The sequence below is a fragment of the Lipophrys pholis genome (assembly GCF_963383615.2).
Source record: "Lipophrys pholis genome assembly, chromosome: 2".
Taxonomy (NCBI): domain Eukaryota; kingdom Metazoa; phylum Chordata; class Actinopteri; order Blenniiformes; family Blenniidae; genus Lipophrys; species Lipophrys pholis.
The window spans coordinates 27,970,903-27,993,939 of NC_137636.1; the positions used below are offsets into that span (position 1 = coordinate 27,970,903).

At 42.3% G+C, this 23,037-nt stretch overlaps 1 protein-coding gene across 1 annotated transcript in view; it reads right to left on the reverse strand.

Moving 5' to 3' along the window:
• The window catches only part of myo5aa (myosin VAa), a gene marked incomplete at both ends in the record, with an annotated part of 49,760 nt that overhangs the window by 21,058 nt on the left and 5,665 nt on the right, over positions 1-23,037 (reverse strand). The window contains 11 exons of the mRNA XM_080458739.1: positions 786-926; positions 1,022-1,103; positions 1,196-1,461; positions 1,548-1,654; positions 3,111-3,218; positions 5,542-5,623; positions 8,178-8,321; positions 9,718-9,874; positions 11,963-12,107; positions 12,840-13,011; positions 14,801-14,911. Coding sequence (XP_080314865.1) covers positions 786-926; positions 1,022-1,103; positions 1,196-1,461; positions 1,548-1,654; positions 3,111-3,218; positions 5,542-5,623; positions 8,178-8,321; positions 9,718-9,874; positions 11,963-12,107; positions 12,840-13,011; positions 14,801-14,911 — 1,515 coding nt within the window. The remainder of the gene's footprint in view (positions 1-785; positions 927-1,021; positions 1,104-1,195; positions 1,462-1,547; positions 1,655-3,110; positions 3,219-5,541; positions 5,624-8,177; positions 8,322-9,717; positions 9,875-11,962; positions 12,108-12,839; positions 13,012-14,800; positions 14,912-23,037) is intronic.

Below are 23,037 nucleotides of genomic sequence, written 5' to 3' on the forward strand. Positions count from 1 at the left end.
CAAGTGTTTCCCTACAATCATGTCAGCTATGCGGCTCGCCTTCAATGTCAACAGCTTATAAATTGACCTTGCAATGGTTGAGAGGCGCAGAGAGATAAGTTAGCTTTGTTAAGAGATCTGACTAAGCCGTGAAATTGTCTCGATGGTGCCGATAGTGAGACTCCGCAATTGGACAGAGAGCCTGATGTGTTCAGACTGGCAGCGGCTGCACCATTATTAGAACTCGGCCAGATACAACCATCAATCCACTCTGAAGCGAACACGACCACATTACCAGAAGAGTCCACCAGACAGAACGGAAATCAAACTTATGTTATTCCTCTTCCTGGAAGCAAATGGGAGAAAATAAAAACCAAGCAACGAGTAGGAATGAACGAGTCAAATCTCATTCATGGTGCGACGCAATGTAAAGTGCGAGGCAACTTCACTGCCAGAGACAGAAGAGAAGTGCAGCTCCTGCGTTCAGTCGGGGGTGGAGGTGGCGGAGACCCGAGTCTCATTCATGGTGCGACGCAGTGACAGGGTAAGTGTCAACAGCAGTAAAGCAGAATGCGGGATGTGAACAGACGAACCCACAAGCTTCCTTTTCAGCTCACGAGCCCCATTTATATTCATGAGAAACATTTTGTTTACCCAGTGAGTCAATAATTGCTATACAAGTTAAACAGTTTGCATTTAAAACACAACGGACTCTTGTAAATAAGCGTTTGTTAAATGACGATTTAGAAAAATGATGTGAAGCATTTCAGTGTAAATTAACAGTGGATAACATAAATAGGCGGAACCTTGCACTCCTCATCCAGCAGGTCCAGGATCCCCATCTTGGCTTCGATGAGGTTGATGCAGGGTTGATTGTCGTAGAAGTCGATCAGCGTCCAGGGGATCTGCTCCCTCATGTACTCCTCCTGCTCCAGCTTGAACACATGCTGTGCAGACGCACGCATACACACAGAGTTGGGTATTTTTGAACTGAACCCGAGAACGGCGGCTGTTTCTCAAAGTCCAACGCACACTTGCTCACCATGTTGAACTGCTGCTGGAGTTTCTCATTGGCGTAGTTGATACAGAACTGCTCAAAGCTGTTGATCTCAAATGTCTCAAACCTGAAGGAGAACAAAAGTAGAGGTTTTTTTTTTTAAAGCAAACTCAGAAAAAATCCCACCTTGGATGGCTGGAATGTTGTGCACACACGCACCCGTAGATGTCGAGGACTCCAATGAAGGAGTGCTGCTTGACATTGGTGATCAAAGCTTTGTTGACGTGCTCTACGATCCAGTTGAAGAGTTTGGCATAGATATGTTTGGACAGGGCATCGCGGGCGTTGGTTGCCTGGAGACGAGGGAGGGTCTTGACGTACGTCTCTGTGGCCGTCTTCAACTTCCTGTGGCACAGCCACTGGGACATATCCTGGTAGGTGACGCCCACCAGCTCGCAGAAAGCCGTCAGGTGACGATTGTTGGGCTGCAGCAGAAAGAGGCCATTAGAATCCATAAAGACACAAGCCATCTGATCCTTCTGTCAAACCACAGGAGGAAAATCATTCTTACGGGAATGATGCTGCTGTCTGAATCTTTCTCTTTAATCTCCACGTTTCCCAGATGCAGAATGGCAGCCAGCACCTGAAACAACCCCATCTGGTAGGACTCATTAATACCTGCCAAACACACACACACACACACACACACACACACACACACACACACACACACACACACACAAGATTTAAAGTTTTCACTCACAACACTTCACCAACTTGTCTTTAAGGTTGTGACAAGTGAAGACATACACCTATTAGTAAATACTACTGCGCATGTGTAACCTCAACCTCTCTGTAGTAACCTCTCGTAGATTTCATAAATTTACATTTGAACAAATACTTTTGTGGAAGAGCAGATGATTAAAAAAAAACAAAAAAACAACAATCTTCTGATATCACATTTTGAGGTGGCAAATGTGATATGATATGTATTTTGTGTGGCGTTTCACAAACTAAACTAGAGTTACACTCGGTAGAGCGCAAACCTTCGACAACGTCACATTTGTTTGCAGAACCGAGTTAGCATCACTAGCATGATAGCCGTTTTAGCTCATATCGATGCTAACTAGGCAGCTACATCACTGTGTGAAACAGGGTGCGTCTCCATGGCAACAGACACTGATCTCCTTTGCTCCCCTCCATGAGGTGCCTCTCTAATCCGCTTTGTATGGGACATTTTTTCGCAGTTTTTGGGGGATTTATTTAAAAACGGTTAGCCGTCAACGTCCCAAAATCTAATCAATGGTCCTTGGATGATGAGAAATCATCCCTGAAAATTTCCTGCAATTCTGGATTTGCAGTTTTTTCGAAAAGTTATTAAAATAACTACGTACCCACATACACAGACACGCATACAAACCAAGAACAAAATACAGGCTGATGAAAACATAACCTTCTCAGCCAACTTCTCGTTGGTCACCCATCTTCGTTGAACAAGGTAAATATGCCCCTATACCCCTAAACAACAAGCCTGCAGGATGATCTTGCACAGGGTAAAAACAAAGAAATAATCAATATCACTGTAAACCTTCAAACATATCACCAAGATCAGAGTAGAAAAGCAGGAGGCAGCATCGCTGGGAATAATGCAGCAGTAAAAGAAATAGCACTGTCATGAAATCCATGAGCAATGAATTTGTGACATGAATACTGCACCGTGCAGAAATCATCCACCAAAAGACGAGACATGCTTCTGCTACCATTAATCTGGAGATATATACTGTGGTAGGCACAATTTTTACTTTGTACTTATTTTTCTTCAGAAATTAAACATTTTCAGAATGTACTACTAGACTGTTGCATTAAAATGGAGCTAAAACTCGGAGGGTTAATAATTTCTAAGTTAATACATTGTATGTTTACTACTCCAGGCCCATTAAGCCTTTAAGTGACCCCTGAACTAAAAGAGCTTCCCCAGCCTGTTCAGTGATGGATTTCTTATCTTCAGTTAGTCAATCCAGAAATCACTTCTCATCAATGTACATTAGACTATATGAAGAGTAAATTTGGTTTTGCAAACAAATATGTGCAAGTATAGATTCTGAGCGAATCTTATGCACATCTTATGTGGTACCTAGCAATGTGAAGGCACTGCGAGTGTTGCAAAGCTCCTTGGTGTCGTCCACGCCATCGATCACAGGGCTGCGTCCCTGCCTGGTGTAGAGGAAGTCATTTGCACTGCCTGACAGGAGGGACAAAGACAGGGTTAATCACCTTTACACATTGAGTGCAGTTTCACATAGTGCGGTTTGTGTTGAGCTGCACAGACATTATTTGTACCTTATATAGGGACACGTGTTGCAAAACGCTGATCCTTCTGAGTTGATGCATCATTATGGTCAAAAAAGGTCAAAATCCTATATAAAAAAACCTTTTAATGTCAGACGTCAGAGACAAAACAACACTGCAGGGCTGTGCAGCACAGTACCCAGTCTAGTCTGGTGAGAGATGATGAAGTAGGACTTGTGTCAGTCAGATTTCTATACTGAAGCTTGAAAATATATTGAATTTGTCAGTATAGACACAAGATAGAATTCAAAAGACTGGTATGGTTAGAGTGGATTATCTTGAAAAAGCCATCACATGTCTGTTCACTAACAGATTAACAGAGACAGGAACTCAAAGAGAGTTCTGTGTCTGGACGACGGCGTCCCAACTACTTTCCCTCGATCGGTTTCTTTAGAGACACTTTACGCTGAATTAGGGCAAGGCCTGTTGCCTAGCAACACGAGTCACTGGCACAATGGTGACAACCACTCCATTAACAGAGCCAGGAAGTCAGCAGGAGAGAGAGAGAGAGAGAGAGAGAGAGAGAGAGAGAGAGAGAGAGAGAGAGAGAGAGAGATATGAGCAGGTGCAGGTCCACAGTGGGAGCTCTCTACTCTCTGCATGCCGGCCAGTTTGACCACAGTCAATGAGTCACAGCAGAAACATGGTCACATTTCTCTGAACTCATATAAAATCTGATAATTACCGGAGCCATTCACACACCTCATGGGTGCAGCAGTTATTTTTTGGAGGATATACAAGTTCTTTCTTGGGGACACAGTAGGGTCTTCTGGTATATTACGTACATGTCTGACTATAAAACAAAATGACCGTAGTATCATTTCTTTTCTATGCTGGATGTGTAGAGCGAGTCCATTGTTTGCAAAGGTTCCTGGGACAACGTGTGAGCGAATGTACTATTTGTGGGTGTTTTTGATGTCTAATACCAATATAGGAAAAGCGCCAAGTGAAGTTGATCTAATAAAAAGGATGAGAGTGCATGAGAGAGAATATGAGAGGTTTCAAAGTATTACATACTCTTAATCACTGAAGATACTTAATTGATTGGTTTAATGTATTTATATAATCTATTTGTAAAATTTATTGTCTTTATTTCTTCATAGAGCACGGCGAGTTTCCTTGTCTGAATGTGCTCTATAAATACATTTGCCTTGCCTGTGAAGAATCTAGAATCATTGAGATCATGATTCTTCTACCTGCACAAACACAATCTACAATTGATATCAAGTCATTGCATAGAGTAAATGCATGAAACATGAAATATGGCTTTTGAATGGTGGCTTTGACCTTTGACCCTCAAAATGATCTTCCAGTGTCAGTAGATGTCAGAACTACAGAACTAATTTGAAGACATTCCATCAAGACATGGAGCGATACAGAGTTGATAAGAGTGAGACACAGGATAAAACATTACCAAAAAAAAACAACATAAGATGATGCATCGAGCATGAGGTTGTTGGAATGAGGTACAAAAACATAATGAGTCTGAATCAAGACTCTGGCTTTAGTTATTTTTTTTATTCAAGCTGACTCAGGTAACACATCTAATATATTTATTTTCTCAGTCTTCGGTGATAAGCAGACCGTTGGTACATGACTCACACACCAGATCTGGGTGCTGCTGATATAAATTGCCTCTGGTGCTCTTTTCCAAAGCCCAGAGAGACTATGATAACTTGACCACTTTTAAATCCATTTAAATCTCCCCCTGCTTAGCACTGCTTTCAACCTGCTATCGTAGCAGTACGGGTGTGTGTTCTTTTAATATCATGCTTCGTTATTGCACTTTCACTGTGTCTTTATCTTTTTAAAGCATCCTTGAGTTTTATAAAACAACACAACGTATCATTACTTAATGAAGCTTACCATAAGTTTGCAGCTAGAATGCAGGAGAATATTGTTCAGGATCAAGTGGAAAAAAATGTTTAGCATTTCTCCAGCAGCTTTTGCAGTCAGTCACTGCTATTTGTGAGTGGCTGAATTACACTTTGACATCGTTCGTGTGTGTGTGTGTGTGTGTGTGTGTGTGTGTGTGTGTGTGTGTGTGTGTGTGTGTGTGTGTGTGTGTGTGTGTGTGTGTGTGTGTGTGTGTGTGTGTGTGTGTGTGTGTGTGTGTGTGTGTGTGTGTGACGGAGTTTTGCACTTCACTGCAGAAAACTACAAAAATGACTTTTCCTTTGAGTGTGGAGACGCAGGGACAAATAAATGCTACATACTCAGCTTCAGCATCTTGTACTCGGGTAGATGGGCTGACGCGCAGAGCTGATAGAAGACGTGATAATTCCTCTCCTCGTCCGCCTGGAGGAAAACAGGAAGAGTTCATTACGTGTCTGAAAAAAGAGGCGGCACCAAGTACACAATACCGATCAAACATAAAGTTGGTCCTCATCCCTTATTGTCTCGGATGTACTGCTACGAGTGAGAAATCAGCAAGTTGTTTCTTTACAATTACGTTGGCTCTGCTTTGCAATTATACATCTGCCAGTGCTGATGAGCGGCAGCTGGCAACTTGGTGCGTTGCTCAAGGGCTTTAGAACATATGTGATGGGAGTCGATGGGAATGTCTGAATGCATGTTCAGCTCATTTTTACTGCAACATGTAAGAAAATCAAACGCCATATGTGAGCCACTTGTATCCCACTCATTATCTAGTACCTGATAAGATTTTGGTGAAACAAGAGAAGTTACACGCCGGAGTCCACACGGAATATCTGCTGGCCGAGGCCCGTTATCACCGTGTAGACATGCTTGCACGCACAGATACGCACAAACCCGAACACAGTTTAGTGGCAGAACCGTGTGAAAACCGTGAGGGGAAAAGTTCTTCTGCCAACATCCTCATTCTTCCACGTTGTCCTTAGTGTCAGCACAGTGTGAGCGTGAATACCTGCGCACAGGTCAACAGGATACATCCTCGTTCTTACAGTATGAGCTGCATTACTGGCTCCACCAGTCAGCACAATACGCTCACAAGGTAAGACAGCTTCAAACTGCTATTGTCTACACAATGAACTTGGTTGTGCGGCATATGAAGGCGCATTGGTAATATGAAAAAGGAAAAATACTAATGAATCTGGCAAAATAACATAAAACCAACAACAAATTCAATAATACTGTAAGAGGAGTAAAAGTGATAATAAAAAAAAATCAATCAATTAACATTTACTTAAAAAGCCTTTTACAACACTCAAGGTCACCAAAGTGCTTTCCAGGAAAATCAGACAGTAAAATAAGAATGAGAGGAATTAAAAGAAAACAAGAGTAAAACATATATCAACAATAGAATAAAATAGAAATAGAAATGGAAACAGAAACAGAAACAAAACAAAGAAATGAAAATAAAAAATAAGGTCAGATAAAATGAAATGTTGCCATATAACCAAGTATTAAACCAGGCAAAATAAAGTCAGGCGTAAGGAAAATTATTACCTTACAGATGTTTTACAGTTAAAGGCTGTCGTCTACAGACCCTTTCTCATCTGAATTGGAATTTCTTCATTTTCACAATGTCTTTGCTTCACTCAATGAAAATACATAAAGACAGAAATAAAATAAAAGACAGTCGCTTCAAATTTCAGCACTTTAGTATTTCTAATGACTGTGAAGCATATGAATAATCTTAAATAGTATTAAAGTTGAGAACATTGCAAAGCAATCTTTATATATTATGTTAACTCGTATTATTCAGTGATTAGAGTATATTTCACAGATGTGAGACCAAAGCTATTAAATAGAATTGAACAGATAAACAATGAATAAGAAAGATAGAAGCATGCCATGAATCCACTACCAGCAGATCTGTTAAGAAAAAGGAATTTACTGTGTTTTGTCTTTGTGAAAAAGAGAATTCCTGCCGCATGCTTCATCTGCACCAGGAGACACTAACAGTAGCGTCGCCTCTCATTTGCTGCTTTTGCTATTTATGAGTTCAGTCGATGACGTCAGAGAGCAAAAATGCAAAACAAGACATTCGCTTTCCTGAGATGTTCAGCACCTCGACGCATCACCTGTGACCAGTTTTCCAGTAACTGTGAGGTTTTCTGCATCTAACAAGCAAAATCCTGCAGCAACTAAAGAGGAGATTTCACTGTAAATTGCGTTGCATTCTTTCGTAATTAATCAAACCAGGCAAAAAAAAAAAAAAGCACAAAAAAAACCCCAAGAATTCTTATGCCACTGCATAAAGCGCTATAGAGCAAGCTGAGAAGATGTGACAAACACAAAAAAAAACAATAGTGATGCTAAATCAACCATCGGAAACTACTTCATAACATCATTTCCAACGTCAAAAGCTGTGCTTATTAAATCCTGGTTATTATCAATAAGCTCTTTCAGCTCATTCTGCAGCCACAAGCCCCAATGCTCAGGCCTTTGAAACACTTCATGTGAACCAAAAGTGAAAGTCATGAACTGTGTTGGAGTTTATTACCCTTAAAGTTAATTTCATCTTCTTGCTTTAAGCATCTGTGTATGTTTTTATGTCGTCATTTTCTTTTGCAGTGTTGTAAAGTACACTGAACAAAATATGGGATTAAAAGGAATTTTGCCTTCTAGTAATGCTCCTTCAACGGCAGCAGTAACCATCAGTCAAAGTAAAATTATGGTTACTAAGACAAGGACACAAAATTGTGGATTAGGGTTGTTAGGTCAAAACTATTGGATGTTCTAAGCCTGTAAAATTGCTCACTTTGGGAGACTACAGTTGTTATGGTGTCTCACAAAGACACCTTTGTGCGTGAATCCGCGCTTCAGAGCTAAACAATAGCGGCGAGTAAATCATTTCAAGTAAATCAATTCACACCCCAGATGTGCGTTCATCCATGTAAACTTGCAGGCACAGTTGTGCACTCACTTGGAAAACCACACGTGATTTCTCCAGCAGATACGTCCTCATGTTGGCACCGATGATGCGGTAGCGGGTGTCAAAGCCAATCTCGATATATTTGCCAAAACGACTGCTGTTGTCGTTCCTGGTGGTCTTTGCGTTTCCAATGGCCTGGGAAGTAAGAGAGGAACACATTTTAATACAAACAACGGATCACTGGGATGGTACCAGCTGACACTTTCTATTTATTCCAAAGAAAAACCAAAAAGGTTTAACGTTGGCAACTGCATGTTGAAGGTACTTTGAGGAGAAAACGCAGAAATCAGTTTGGACAAAATGTGACAAAGAAACTCATCTAATCTCTGTAATCAACAGCAGACATGAGACTGATGCTGGGGTTTTGTGGCAGGGAGAAACACTGCTGTTGAGAACCACGTGCTGGTTTCAAACAGAATGTTGTGGAGCTGCATAAAGAAAGAAGAAAATAATGAAATAAAAGAAATCTTTGTAACGGAACAAAAACATTCATAGAGGTCCGGACTTAAAAAAAAAAGAAAAGAATCTAATACATGAGCCAAGTGAGCCCTTTCCAAATTTCTTTTGACCTCAAATCACACAGTGTTTGAAATATCGTTGAATATGACAGCACAGCAACAGGTTGCGTTTAACGGAACTGGTGATAAAAATCAAGTGAAAATAAAGACGTTTAAAAAAGTATTTTTCCTGCAAATTAATGTGCAGAATCTTGTCTTTTCTCCAAATTAGAAGACTAAATTCATTCTGGCGCTATGGCGTCAGAATCTTACATCCTGCAGGTTTAAACCTGAAGAAACTATCGACAAATCAGTTTTAAAACGTCTCTGTCAGTCGACACTGGAGAATGTCCTTCGCTTGTTATTGAGCATTTCCCGCTGAGCTTCCAAACATCAGCAAGTGAACCGACAGCGGTCAGCACTCAGTTCAATATTCAGGATTGATCAATGATCCCGCCAGGACTTGTCGGTAGACGGGTGTGGCTGCACAAAAACACACACATTGTAGCTATACATGCGACCAACGTGAACCGATTCAGTTTTTTGCTGATTCAAGCCCAGAAATATAGTCTTTCACTGCAGACAAAAACGGTTTGAGCAGAAAATGTACCGACAATCCTCGCCAGCATCATCTTCACATGTACCAACATGAAAACACCATCTGTCATGCACAGGAACGCACACAAACGCACTGATTTGTCAACTGAAACAGGCCAATGCCACAGTCTACTTTGCCTGTACACTTGGAGGATTAAGGGCCGTCAGTGCTACGGTTAAAAAAACAAAAAGAGCTATATATTCATCCGGTGGACTCCTCTCTGATTGGCTGAAGAAAGAGTAATGTTAGGCTGGGAGAGGGACATGAGAGAGCAGAGCTCTCCAACTCCCTCCTGAACATTTATCGGCATGGAAACTAAGTACTAACTTGCATTAAAAAGAACCTGCAGAAATGAGGTGAAAAACCAAAACATCTGTACAGATGAATGTATTTTGGAGTGAAGGCAGTTAACCCTTGGTGTTCATCTGCTCCTCACCTCCATGATGGGGTTGGAGGCCAAGACTTTCTCCTCGACGTTGGCCTCACTGGCGGAGCCGCTGACTGTAGCAAAGTATCTCATAGCATATTTGGCCGACACGGTCTTTCCTGCTCCGGACTCCCCGCTCACAATGATGGACTGGTTCCTCTCGTCCCTGAAACATTCAGGAGAGACAGAACAAGGCCGTAGATGTCCAGGTGAATGTCAGAGAGGTGGTTTCAGCTCCGCCTCCTTCATATGTTTATCTAAAGCTGCGTTTACGACGACAAGTCACAACATGCACGAGTGGCGATTCTTTAAACAAAACATTCTCCACGAATATAAAGAAAGCCACGAACTGACACGGCCATTCAAGAACCCTATTCAAGTGCAGTACGTCACATTATGAAAGGTACAAATGTGCCACGGATGACGGGAGAATTATATTGGCAACACATCGTGCTCAGGTGTAAACCCTGCATAACGCCAGGATATGGTTATGAGTAACCCGTTAGGGCTGTAATCACGTACAGTGGAATAATCGGTGTGACACAGATGGTCGCTGTGCACCTTGGGCAGACAGAACGTGTCACATACGATCATCAACAAACAATCTCGCTGCCTGCAGGCAGAACAGGTGTCGCTACACCTTCTCACCCCCTCAGTATCTCCTCGTTACCCGCATGACATATAACACCCGAGCCAATGCCTCCTCCTCCTCCTCCTCCTCCTCCTCTCCTCCTCGTGCAAACCTGAGGAATCTGCTCTTCACAGGTTGTCTGAGATGTTTGTATCTTTGTCATGTTGATTAATTCCAAAATAATCTGAATCACTTTACACAGCCACAGAAACCTCCAACATAGTGACCTGCTGTCACCTTTTAAGGTGGAGATCTACACCAATCAGCCATTACATTATGACCACTATGAGTTGAAGGAAACACTGATTATCTCTTCATCACGGCAAAAATGGGGAGAGTGAATCAGGCGACCTCTAACTTTTGGTGATCAAAGTTAATTTGTTAAGGCTCCTACAGAATTCAGCACTTTTTGTTCATTACTTGCTACATTCGGCGACACGAATTTCACATACTTGTGTTGTGTACATCTACGTGTGCCAACGGTGTCTGCAGGGAATAAATAAACGAAGCTTGCAGGAAAACAAGTAGATGAAGAACATAGACGTGGTTCATGTTTTGTCCGCCTTGAGAATCCACTCCCTGCTGCTTGGCTTCGGCCCAGGTTTTGATATTTGCGTCACTTTCGGCTGCATTTTAATGGTTGTTAAAAGCTCCATCAGTCACACTGTGGAGCGTGGTAAGATGCTAGTCTTTCAGAAGACGATATCTGGCTGTTTGTGTTTGAACAATCGTAGTAACTGTCATCCATGAACCCCTGTGGCAAGGAGGATAGCTGGCTCAGAAAAAACTGCAGCTCTTGTGGATTGTTCCTGGTCAGGATCCATCACATGTTGAGCAAGGAGGAAAAACTGTGAAGTGGTGACTGGGTCGTGGCTTGATGCAGGTGGTCCTATGGTGATCCCACCTCACAACCTAAAGGATTTGCTGCTAACATTTTAAGATGCCACTGCCCACCTTCACAGGTGTAGTTGAGTCCATGTCTTGATGTGTCCGGATGTTCTGGAAGCAAATGGAACTGGACATCATGGGAATGGTGGTCATAATGTTATGGCTGATTGGATGTATCGTCATAATATATTGATCAGAATCTTAGAAAGTGTCTCTTCTGCTGCTTTCCTTCACAGGGGTCTCCTCGGCATTTCAATCCAACTTCCACCATAGACTTTTCTTTTTCACACGCGATCCAGTCCCTATATAGTACATATACTGATCATGCACACGTCAGTGTACGGATGGCGTTAATTCCCCAAGGCGACACTGAAAAGATCTATTGCTTGGATCCTGCAGTGTCCGTGTGCATCTAAGTGAGCAAGACTAAAAGAGCGACTGAGAAAAAGATAGGGTGAGACCATCATGAGGCTATTTGTGGCTCAGCTTTGACCTACAAAGTGTGGAGAGAGAGGGAGGGCCGAGCGAAGCACAGACCTTAACCCAGGCTGCTCAGGTAACATGCAAACTTCTACACACACACACACACACACACACACACACACACACACACACACACACACACACACACACACACACACACACACACACACACACACACACACACACACACACACACACACACACACACACACACACACACACACACACACACACACACACACACACACACACCTGGCCATCTGTTTATATGCCTCCTCTGCCACGGCGAAGATATGCGGGTCCATGTCTCCCATGTTCTGGCCGCTGTAGGCGCTGATGATGTCTGTGCCGTAGATCGGCAGCGTCTCATATGGGTTGATGGCCACAAGGACGATTCCTGTGATGCAGAGGGTGAAGAAAAATATGAGCAGCTGGACGGCAGGAAGTGGTCTCACAGTATTACATACAGTACGACACATTCTTAAGTTTCGATGGATCTTTTAAAACCATTGAAAAAAAACACCAGAACCTTAAAACTTTTGTGATACAAGAAAGTTTCTCTTTTTTTTTTCTTGGTGCTAAGTAAAGTCAGCAAAAATTCTCCTTTAGTAATTTATAGTGACAAGAGAAAGAACAGGATGCGTTCAGGTACATCCTTGTGTTTTGGAACGGCTTTAAACACACTTTTATTAAAATACAATTTAGTAGTGAAATGCACATTTCAGAGAAAAAACTTCTATGGTCTCTGAAGGCTGTTTAACAAATGTATTGCATAAGAGACGCACACAAAATCTGCAATGTTGAATCAGAAAGTTAAACCGGTGGGATTTAGACAACTGAAAGTGACACGAGTAAATATTTCTACTTTGAACAGTTAATCATGTGATTTACACGCTACTGTAAGATGGCATGTAAATATTGCTATGGTTGATGAATCAGTTTCTATTTTCCACTGATACACCATGAATGTATGCAAGTCCCACAGAATCGACTCTTTCTAATAATTCATCAAACATTCTACATTTATCATAATCTCAACCAAAAAAAGTGTGTATTGGAGGTGAGATAATATCAGAAACGGTGTCAAAATAGTGAATTTGAGCGGTCAATGCTTGTTTGCAGCACTCACCGCAGTAGGTGTAGATGAGCTTGGAGTCCATGAAGCGGACTTTGAGGTTGTGCAGCACGGCCGGCTCGTGGAGGTAGCTGAGCGCTGTGAGGTCATTCTCGCCCACCAGGATGTCGGGGTTTCGCAGATATGGCAAGTTCTTTGTCTTGGGGTCTAATTTGTGCTCAATGCTCTGGAGAAGACAAAGAATGGCGCCGTTGTTCGCTACGACGTTACTTTTCACAAATGTGGCAGATTAATGTGAAGTCATTCGCAACCACGTAATTTGATTTTGGAGCTGCAGATGAAATTTGTACAAAGTCAAATAACGTGGTCACAAATATTAAAAAAAAATAATGCTGCTAATCCCTTTCAAACTGAAATGGGATTTCTTATTGGGTATGATATAGCTGCATATTTAACTGTGAGTGCACATTTGAAAATGGCATTTATCTATTTATTTATTTACAACTCATATGTGTCAGTTTTCTGATTTATTTCGTGATAAAAAGTATAAAAATGTTAAGACAAAAATGTACATCATCTATGACTTTATAGTTTGCAAGTGGTCTCCTTTGCAGTCTTGTTCAAGAAATCTATACATCCAGTTCTACATTGAACACGCTGCAAAAAAGTATTAAAAAAGTGACACAGAAGCAGCTCTGCAGGTTAAAAAAACTGAATGACATTGAAACGATAACATTCAGACTCAGTTGAACAAACTACTTGATTATATTTCACACTTCAGATTTGATCCCTTTGACACCAGCCTCATCCCACGAATTCAGGTCAATCACACTTGTTACACACTAAAACCGGCGGATGTTTCATCACCCGCCAGTCAACACAATTCCCACTACTGTAATATTATCCTTAAGAGTAGCAATTTTCACTAAATTCTGTCTATGCTCACCAAATGATGAGACCAACCTGCTTTTGTTTTTTCAGAATGGTTCAAATCAAACTTAATGAGGAACTCATTCTCCAAGAATTAATTAGAAAAAGGTTTCCAATCTCCTTGTTGTAGCGTTCCCATCCTGCCGGAGGCCACCGGACTGTGGAGATCAAAGCCACACAGGCTAAAACTACTCAAATATTATTTCATGCTCGGTTTTTAGAAACGTCATGAGACTAGTCTCTGATTCTCTCCGGCTCCGTGGCCAAAAGGAGACTCTGTTCAGAGCTGGAAGTTTTAAATCTGGTTTTCAGTGTTTCTCTTGGACTTGAATGCCCCCTGCACACGGTTTATCCTCACAGGTTATGTTTCTATATTCTTCTTATACGGCCGTATGGGAAACGTGTCTCGGTATAACAATACCTTTCCTTTGTTTTTCAGTTTAGTTCTTTCATCACCAGAAGCCGACAACTTCAACCCACCAAAACAAAACCATGGACAGTTTTCATCTTTCAGCGTCTTATTTCAAAATGTGAACAGGAGGTATTTGTTCTTCTTAACGTTCAGACACAGTGTGTGACATTTATCAATTAAATAACCTTGAATCCATAATTTTAACTTATTTAATCTCCAGTTGTCCTGCATTAATTCAAATAATTTGCCAGTCGCTGTTTTCAACAAATCAAATAAGAAACTGTTGGAGACATTAAGCAGAAAACCTGGACCACAAAGCAAACCTCTTTGAAGGCAGTGTAAGTGGTCGAATCTGCATATGATCACATGAATCTTAAATCAAACGGTGCAATACAGCAAATGGGTCTGCTGCGAGCATGCATCCATTTGCAGGAGTGCCTGTTAATGAATGCGAGAAGTAGGAGCTGCACGCAGCCAAAGGATTAAATGCACTGTGATACAGCAGAGATGCTCATTTGGGGCGTCTTTGCATGCAGATCTCATTTGTGGAAAGCGTTAATGGCAAAGCCGGCTCCCCCCCGATGAGATGAAATGGAAGCAACAAACAGACGAGGAGAAAGCGTCGACAAAGAAAGGCCTTCGCTGCTCCCCGTTCAACCATCATCATCCTCACCTTGCCATCTTCCAGCATGAGCTGCAGGGAGGCATCGCCGCCTTTGTAGTCCTTTGTCAGCTCAGCGGACTTCCACACCTCGTCTGCATCGGGGATCCACACCCGAGCACACTGGGAGACAGACGGAAAGAGACGAAATTAGAGTCAGTCAAACAACGACAGGTCACGGATCAATGATCTCGGTGCATTTGAGGGTTTTCCTGATAATTCTTATGGTTTTATACACATTATACTCGTTAACAGCTTGTGTTTCCATTCCTCTCATATCAGTCAAATCTATTCTGTGGTGGGACGACGTGACGACCACAATAAATACATTTGGCTCCAGTGATTATTCATCGTGGTTAACATTGAACAAAACCACTGACAAAGTCAAGAGACGGTTTTTGTCAAAGTGTCAGCAACTTGCAGCGCGGTGAGGCATCTTGCTTTATTCCTTTCACTGCCATGAGTTGCACACACGCACGATAGTGGAATCAAACTTCAAACCTTTGGCAACACTTCACTCTTCACGCAGAAAATAACACAGGTTCTGGCAAAATGGACATAATATTTCACAGAAATGATTGAGTGTTGAAGAAAGAGACATTTGTGGTTGAAACTAACTTGAAAATAACCAGATTGGCCGAAATAACGACCGAGAGGGTGGATCTGAACTCAGTTCAGTATTCATACAATTCCATTAATCAAAGGAGAAGGAGACGAGCCACACACGTCACTGGTTTGTCATAAAAAAAAGAAGTTTTTTGTCAATGATGATACTGTATCTGTACCAATACGACAGTGTGCATCAAAATAATCTGCATCTATTTAAACGGGTGTTTTATTGAAAGAAAACACATTATATAGAATCATTACTACCCTGTCTGCACAATAACAGTTTATTTTCTTTTACTCAATGTTTAACTTATTCATTGGTACAGAAAAGAATCACTCAGGGAATCGATGGGATGAGTTTTAATAAAAGCTTCCTTTCTGCAAACAATTAAATGGCCCGTCCACACTGAAAACACTGGCGTCTATGTCTCACGGTCATGAGCTCATGAAGCTGTGGGAACAAACTAATAAACAGATAGTAGCTTATGACCAGTAAAGAACCCGGTTGTGGATACTGCATGGTCATTACTGAAATTCTGAAGAAAACACAGTCACAGAAACACACACTCCTAATGAACCGTTTCTGGTCTTACAGACTTGTGACTGGAGGCAATCAGCTGATCACAGACATGTGGAAAAAACAGAGATGAACACTGCCGGTCACATGTCTCAAGAATTCAGCTCACAGATGCAAGAGCGGGTCTGAGCTCTCACACACACACTCAACTAGAGTTCACTGGATGACTGTGTGGTGATCGGAGTATGAAGAAAAACCTCAAAATCAAGTCGTTTTTTTCTCAAACACATTATATAAGAAATGAAGAGAGCTTGAAGGTGAGGACCTTCAAAATGTAAGTCAGATCACCAGCAGTGAACTGCGAGAACACAAATATGTGAATGACACTTTCTTGTTGAGGGGCCTTCGTTACATAAACCGCAGATGATCATTTCACAGAGGCGAGAGAGAGAGAGAGAGAGAGAGAGAGAGAGAGAGAGAGAGAGAGAGAGAGAGAGGCCTCATGGCGAGAGAAAAAACGAGTTAATTACATGTGTCGCCGCACCAGCGATCATCTGGATGGGTGGTGACGTCATGGACAAAAACACCTTCTGCATGGCGACGTGTCTCGGTTGGTAGAGCGGTTGTCTCACCGATCGGAAGGTTGCAGGTTTGATTGCCATCTCCACCTGTCTAAATGCTCAAATGTCCTTGGGCGAGACACTGAACCCCAGAACTGCTCCCATTGGAGTGACGGCGCACTGCAAGGCTGCAGCCGCCATTGGTGTGTGAATATGTGTGTGAATGAGTGAATGTGATGAACAATGTAAAGCGCTTTGGAGCTGCTCAAGCAGCTGAGAGACGCCATACAAGTAAAGTCCATTTACCATTTTCTCTCATTGGCTATAAAAGCTCAGACTGGCTTTATCTACCTTGTATAGTGGCATGAACGGACACTATTTCACCTTTTTACTTCTAGTTCTAGTTTATCTATAAAGCCCCGGCTCCCAACAAGGCCCCTAAATTATCCATATGTCCATTGATTTCTCTTCTATATACAGCTTTATCCATCTTAAGGTCAGGGGTCTGGACTGGCCGCCAGTCAATCACAGGGAAAACAGTCACATTCACACATACTGGCAATTTTAGAGTCAATAATGAACATAAGTTATTGAACTGTGGCAGGACACAAGCACCGACATGCACAGAAAGACCCTCAGGCCCAGTCTCCTCTTTTAGGCGAGAATCACTACAGGATCTCCTGTCTCCACCTCGATAGGAGCGCCAGACAATGTGATCAATATTGTTTACCGCGGTCTAATGTTTCCCACCGAGTGGCAGTAAACAACGATAGGACATGATTGGTCAATATCGGAGGAAATAAATGAACGCAAAGTGATAAAAATATGAAACTTGACAATGAATATTTTTGGTGGAGTTTTTGAGCTGAGAGAGAGAAGCTGTGTCTCTGTGCTCAGCCTGTGCTAAATGTCTGAAGCCAGCTTTACTGTATATAGATATGAAAGATTTTTAAATAATATATGGGCTGTTCTTTCACCAACACACGTTCGATGAAAAATTTATAATAAGAGCTGAACCAAAGACACAGAGTTCTCACACTGTACGGTCAAAACTTAACATTCAGACACGCCGGCACCAATCGACATATCTATATAAAAAAAAAGAATAAATCACAGTCAACAGACAAACAGCAGGTATTAGCTGATTTAACGGAGTCTATGTTAGAATAAAAGTCTGAGATCGTCCACATAAAGGTTTTATATTTTTCAGTAAATATTTCGTTACACATATAATCACATGTTGTATTGAATATAGTGTAAATAAAAACCTGATCACAAAACACACTAGAAGAGCATCTTAACATGACTATAAGATTTCAGTGGAAACCATATTGAGGTGTTGAGTTTAAAACGTACTGAATTGACAAGACAATTCATGGTAAGATAAAATAAACTGACATAATCTGTGACTAGATTTTGTCAACTTGACGATTGTTTTTGTGAGCTGGAGTTTCCTTTGGTGTGGGTGTTTTTTTTCTCCTTCACACGTATATATGTTGTGTATAATATATTACAAATGAAAATAAAAAATTGCTCAAAAAAAGAAGTCTATTGAATGCAATATCAGAAAATGTACCAAGAGGTGGGTGGGTTTTAAAATATTGGAAAAATGTGTTACAATAAGAGAAACTTAAGTTAAATGTTAACTAAAAAAACCCTCTGATAATACATGCTTTTTGCACAGAACAACAAATAAATGAATAAATGAAGTATTCTGCATACAGAATAGATGAAGGGACTTAATTATTTCTACGACCATCAATAAGAAAACAAATGTAATTGCATGGAGACTTCCTAAAAACTGAAAAGGGGAACAAGAAGTAGCAAATTCCACAACAAATTATTTCATCATATTTTGGATGTTGTGTTTGTTGTGTGAAAGTGTCTCATGAATAATATAAATGTGGCATAATATAGATTAAGTTAATACAGACGAATGCTGCGTAACCAGATCTTGCTTTGACGTGTGAGTAGTATCCCGTGTGTTTAAAACACTGGGAATGTGTGAGTAATCCTTGAGGGTACATGGGTATGAGGAGTAATAAGGACAAGCTGCAGCAATACTGCATGTTACTAAAGACCAGTGTGTCATCAGGTGGTTTTAATAACCTTCTAGCATTTAATATGTCACATGGAGCCAAAACTGGAGGTACAGTAAGAGCTGCAGTTACAACAAGGAGGTCTGATTTTCACTTTTCCAACATTTTCATTGGTCATTGCATCTTTTTGGTCTCTGCAGGACACCGTCCCAGCAACCAGCTTCCTAGCAACAGAGAGAGGGGGGAGAGAGAAAGAGGGGAGGAGGAGGAGGAGAAGAGGCTAAAAATAGCTGGAGTTTAGAGCAGCATCACACCTCACAGAGGCATCACTGAGCTCAATTCCTGATCCTCAGCATCAAACAGACACACAAACCACGTGCAATGCACCATTATTCACGATTAGTTAACACTAAAGTGTGCTGCCAATTTGCACATTTCCTCTGCACACATGCATCAAGCAGAAGACAAAGAGAAAGCACTACAGTGGAGCTGCAGTGGCGATGAATCATATTTATAGACCGACAGAGATTTCAAACAAGAGGAGAGGTGAAGGTTGACCACACACACACACACACACACACACACACACACACACACACACACACACACACACACACACACACACACACACACACTGGCAGACGTTCACGTGCTTCAAAGGCGTCATAATCCACAATAAAACCGAAGCCGTAATAGAGCAGAAACTGGAAGCGAGAGAGAGAAAAGTGATGAGTCAGGGGCGCAGTGAATCCGTCTGCTTTCAAGAGAGGACGAGATGGAGCGACGGACGGCCGTCGGGCTGGTGTGAGAGGCAGACGGAGAGGAAGAGGGGCATCTGAGGATGAGCAGCTACGTCAGTGGCACCAGCAACCTTGAGCCTGCAGCATGAGCAGTCACAACAATGCAAAGAGACACGATTCCAATGTGGCTCAAATAAAAAGAATACGTGCATGAAAACAATTCTACTTTCACCTGCAAACATAACGGCAAGTTTAATGTGCAACTTTCCGCGTCTTCTTTCATTTCAATACATGGAAGTAGAAATTCAGCAAAGTGACTTCTGATCTGGTTTTTCAAAGAGGAGTTCAGAGATAAACTTCTGTGAAGTTCAGACACTCACAAGAAACAAAATTGCTTTTTGTTTCTAACCAAAAAAGAAAGAATCTTTCTTAAAATCCCTCCAGCTGCAAAAACACTACATTTCCCATGATGCAATCTCCTGCAGACCGACAACATATTTGGTGTGTGTAACGTTTGCGCCGCATCACAAAGTCCTGCTCTCGCTGAGCCGACCTTGATGGCATCACTCTGACTTCATTCAGGTCAAACTCCTCCTGAGCCACAGAGGACATAAATCCACTTCCAGAGATTTCCTCGCAAGACAAATTAAACAGAGTGTGTAAAACTGATGCCACACGATTAGCGAGAAAACACATTGCTTTAATCGATCATATTGGATGATGGCGTGGATTTTGCGAGGCGAGCACACTGGCAGCATTGTGCTGCTGCTGCATTCACAGTTCAAACATCTCAAAGCACCACTTCATCTCAAGGCGGTCAGGACGATGAATTCCCCGACGAGAGCAACAGACGGACATTATCTACCTCAGATGAGGTCAGTAAAAGTTAGTGTGGTCCACAGTTACAGTACAGAGCCGGAGAGAAAAGGTTCCTATTGGAGGTTCGAAGCCGAGTTGATGCTAATCCTGGTTTAACTGAGACAATAGAGCAGGTCCTGATTAGGCTAACTCCAGGGTTTAACACCAGCTAATCCTATTCCAGTCAACGACACCGCAATTTTATTACAGCCCCATATGGCTGCATGTACCCACCACCTGCTACTGCTACTTCGAAGCCTCTGCTTGGGATCTGATCCCATCCAGAATCACAGGTAGGAGCACAGACGCTGATCAAAAAGAGCCAATATGATGGGTTCAGCATAACTAAACCTCTTACCATCAAAACCAGCGCAAACAAGATTAAATACAAATCTCAACTATCTGAAGATGGATAAAGCTGATTTTGAGTGTGTTAAACAGACGGCTTTCCGCCCTGTGACGCCACTGCAGTGCCTCGTTTTTGAAGGACACCAACGGTGTGCTGAAATCAGGACATCGGTGTGTGTGTGTATGTGTGTGTGTGAGGTGAGTACGTTGAGGTGTACGTCTGTGGCCATGAGTCCGTGAGAAGTGTGTACAAATCTGCTGAGAGTCAACAGCAGATTAGAGAGACTTCACCCGGCTAATACGGAGCTCTGAGCTTTCACTGCGGCCTGGAAAGTGGAAGCGACTCCTCTGAACCTTTGCTGGCTTTTCCTTCCCTGATCACTTACCTCTTAACACAAGGAGAACGGACGGAAACCCTGATCAGATTTGCAGGAAAATCTTTTTCCCATCTGAGATTTTTGAGACGTACTTTGGATGCGTCTGTTGGGGCTTTGCATTTATCCCAAAAAGTGATTAAAAGAAGTATAATCTGGCCCATAATCCCAATACAAACTTCAGGGAACAACAAGCAGGCTACTTCTTCACTGTACCGAGTCACATTCACAGCTTCTTTACTCTGCAATAATCCGGAAGAAACTCTTCATGTTAGAGGATTTCATTCCTCATGTTCAGAGGAATTTAAACAAGCGAACTGGACACTGGAAAGCAGAGCGGAGCACAAATAGATAAACACATTTTACACCACAGTCCTGCAGAGGCGAGCAGCAGGAGCAGTGGCATGTGAACCGTGTTTTTGGCCGTCAGAGGAGTCCCAGACTGCAGGAGCCCCCGTCACATGATGCCCCTCATGTGAGAATCTGCTGTTTTTCTGCTCAGCTGGGCAGACGCAGCATGACGCAGAGGTTCGGAGACCTCCGCAGCACCGATGGAGAGAGTTTGGTAGGGTGGAGGAAGTCTCAACCCGCCCAGTAGAGAACTCTGCCTTTTGGCACTGCTGGCGTGCCAATGGTCTGGTGACAGCCGAAGATCAGAGTCTCTTGCTAAGAAGCTGTGATGCTGCCCACAACTTAATCCCATTAGTTTGTCCTGTGCTCAATCTCGGAGTAGTGTAAAAGAAGTGCTGTGCTCTCCTGGATGAGGGATCTGTGCGAGAAGTGATCGCCAGTCCCACACCGTGTGACCGCCACCGACAGACACAGAGAATAATACCAGCTTCTCAGAAATCTAAAGTTTTCTCTACCAATTTTTTTCTCGCTAAAACCAAACACAATGTTAAAAAAGCCGAGTTGTAAAAATGTAAAAATGCTTCGACATGAAAATGTGACCAGGATCTGAAAGAACAAACTGCTTCCCACCGCCTGCAAAGTCCGACGTGCCGTCCCGTGGACATAAAACATCCAGGGAAAAGCCGAACTGGTTCCAGGGATTCAAATTACTTTCTTTTCTCACAAAGATAGTTGTTGTTCAGATACCAAAGTGAGCGCAGGCCGAAATGTGATTTGTAGCTCATCGGTTGTTATTACTGTCCCGCTGCTTTCAGTGACATAACTGTGTTCAAGGGTGTGTCAGGACCGAAGCTCCCCGGTCCCCATCAGGGAAGCAACGATACCAAAATCAGACATAAATCTTAAAACTGAAGATTTGTGAAGAAACCAACTAAAATATTAGTTTTCCTTCAAAATATCAGAGGACTAACATCTTAAGGAGCTCTCCGACTTTAAACCCAATGAATGAAAGAAATCCCTTTAAAGCTTCAGAGAAGCAACAACTTACTTCCACAAACATATACTCCAACTCCCGGTTCATCTTGTCTGCTCAGCAGGCTTCTCGCTCATTCTTGTGAGTCTGCTGGTTTTCCCCGGATGCCTGCAGCCGCACACGACCAGCCGCTGAGTGATCAGCCAGTGAGCTCCACGGCCAGATGATGAAATCTTCCCATTGTGTCCGCGATACACAAGCAGCCTTCACCAAGGAGAGTTTCACAGCTGACTGGTTAACCCGGCTGTCCGTCAGCAGACATCCCGGCTTCCTTTACCGATCACATGAGTTGTGATGCTCACGGGCTCTCCGGGACACAAACAGGAGTTTTTGTTTTTTTTCCCCCCCATAAACTACTGACCGTGTTTCCAAAAAAACAACCACAGACTGACAACACAAGAGTAATAAAGCTGAAGCTTGTATCCTGCAGGTATGTGAGCGTTTCAGTGCTGTTTTTCAGATGGGATGTCGAGATGCGTCCCTGCTCCCAAACATACAAATGAGATAAACGGTTGAATATTGTTTTGTAATACACTGCCGAGATACTTCTCTTCGTCTGTAATTCTTCTGTTCAGTAACAGTGACATGCAGTCATGTGTTGATTTAAACACTGAACAGCAACTTCAAATATAATGATAACCCTTCGCCTCTCGTATTATGACAATAACTTAAGTCTTATTGCAGATTGGTCACACTTAAGTGAACATCTCGTTTTCTTAGTCTGCCTCTGCAGCTACCCTTAGTGTGTTGTTTGCGGTGACTGCATGCCAGAGTGTATACAACATGACGGCGCAATTACTTTAACCAGGTTATCTCAGTA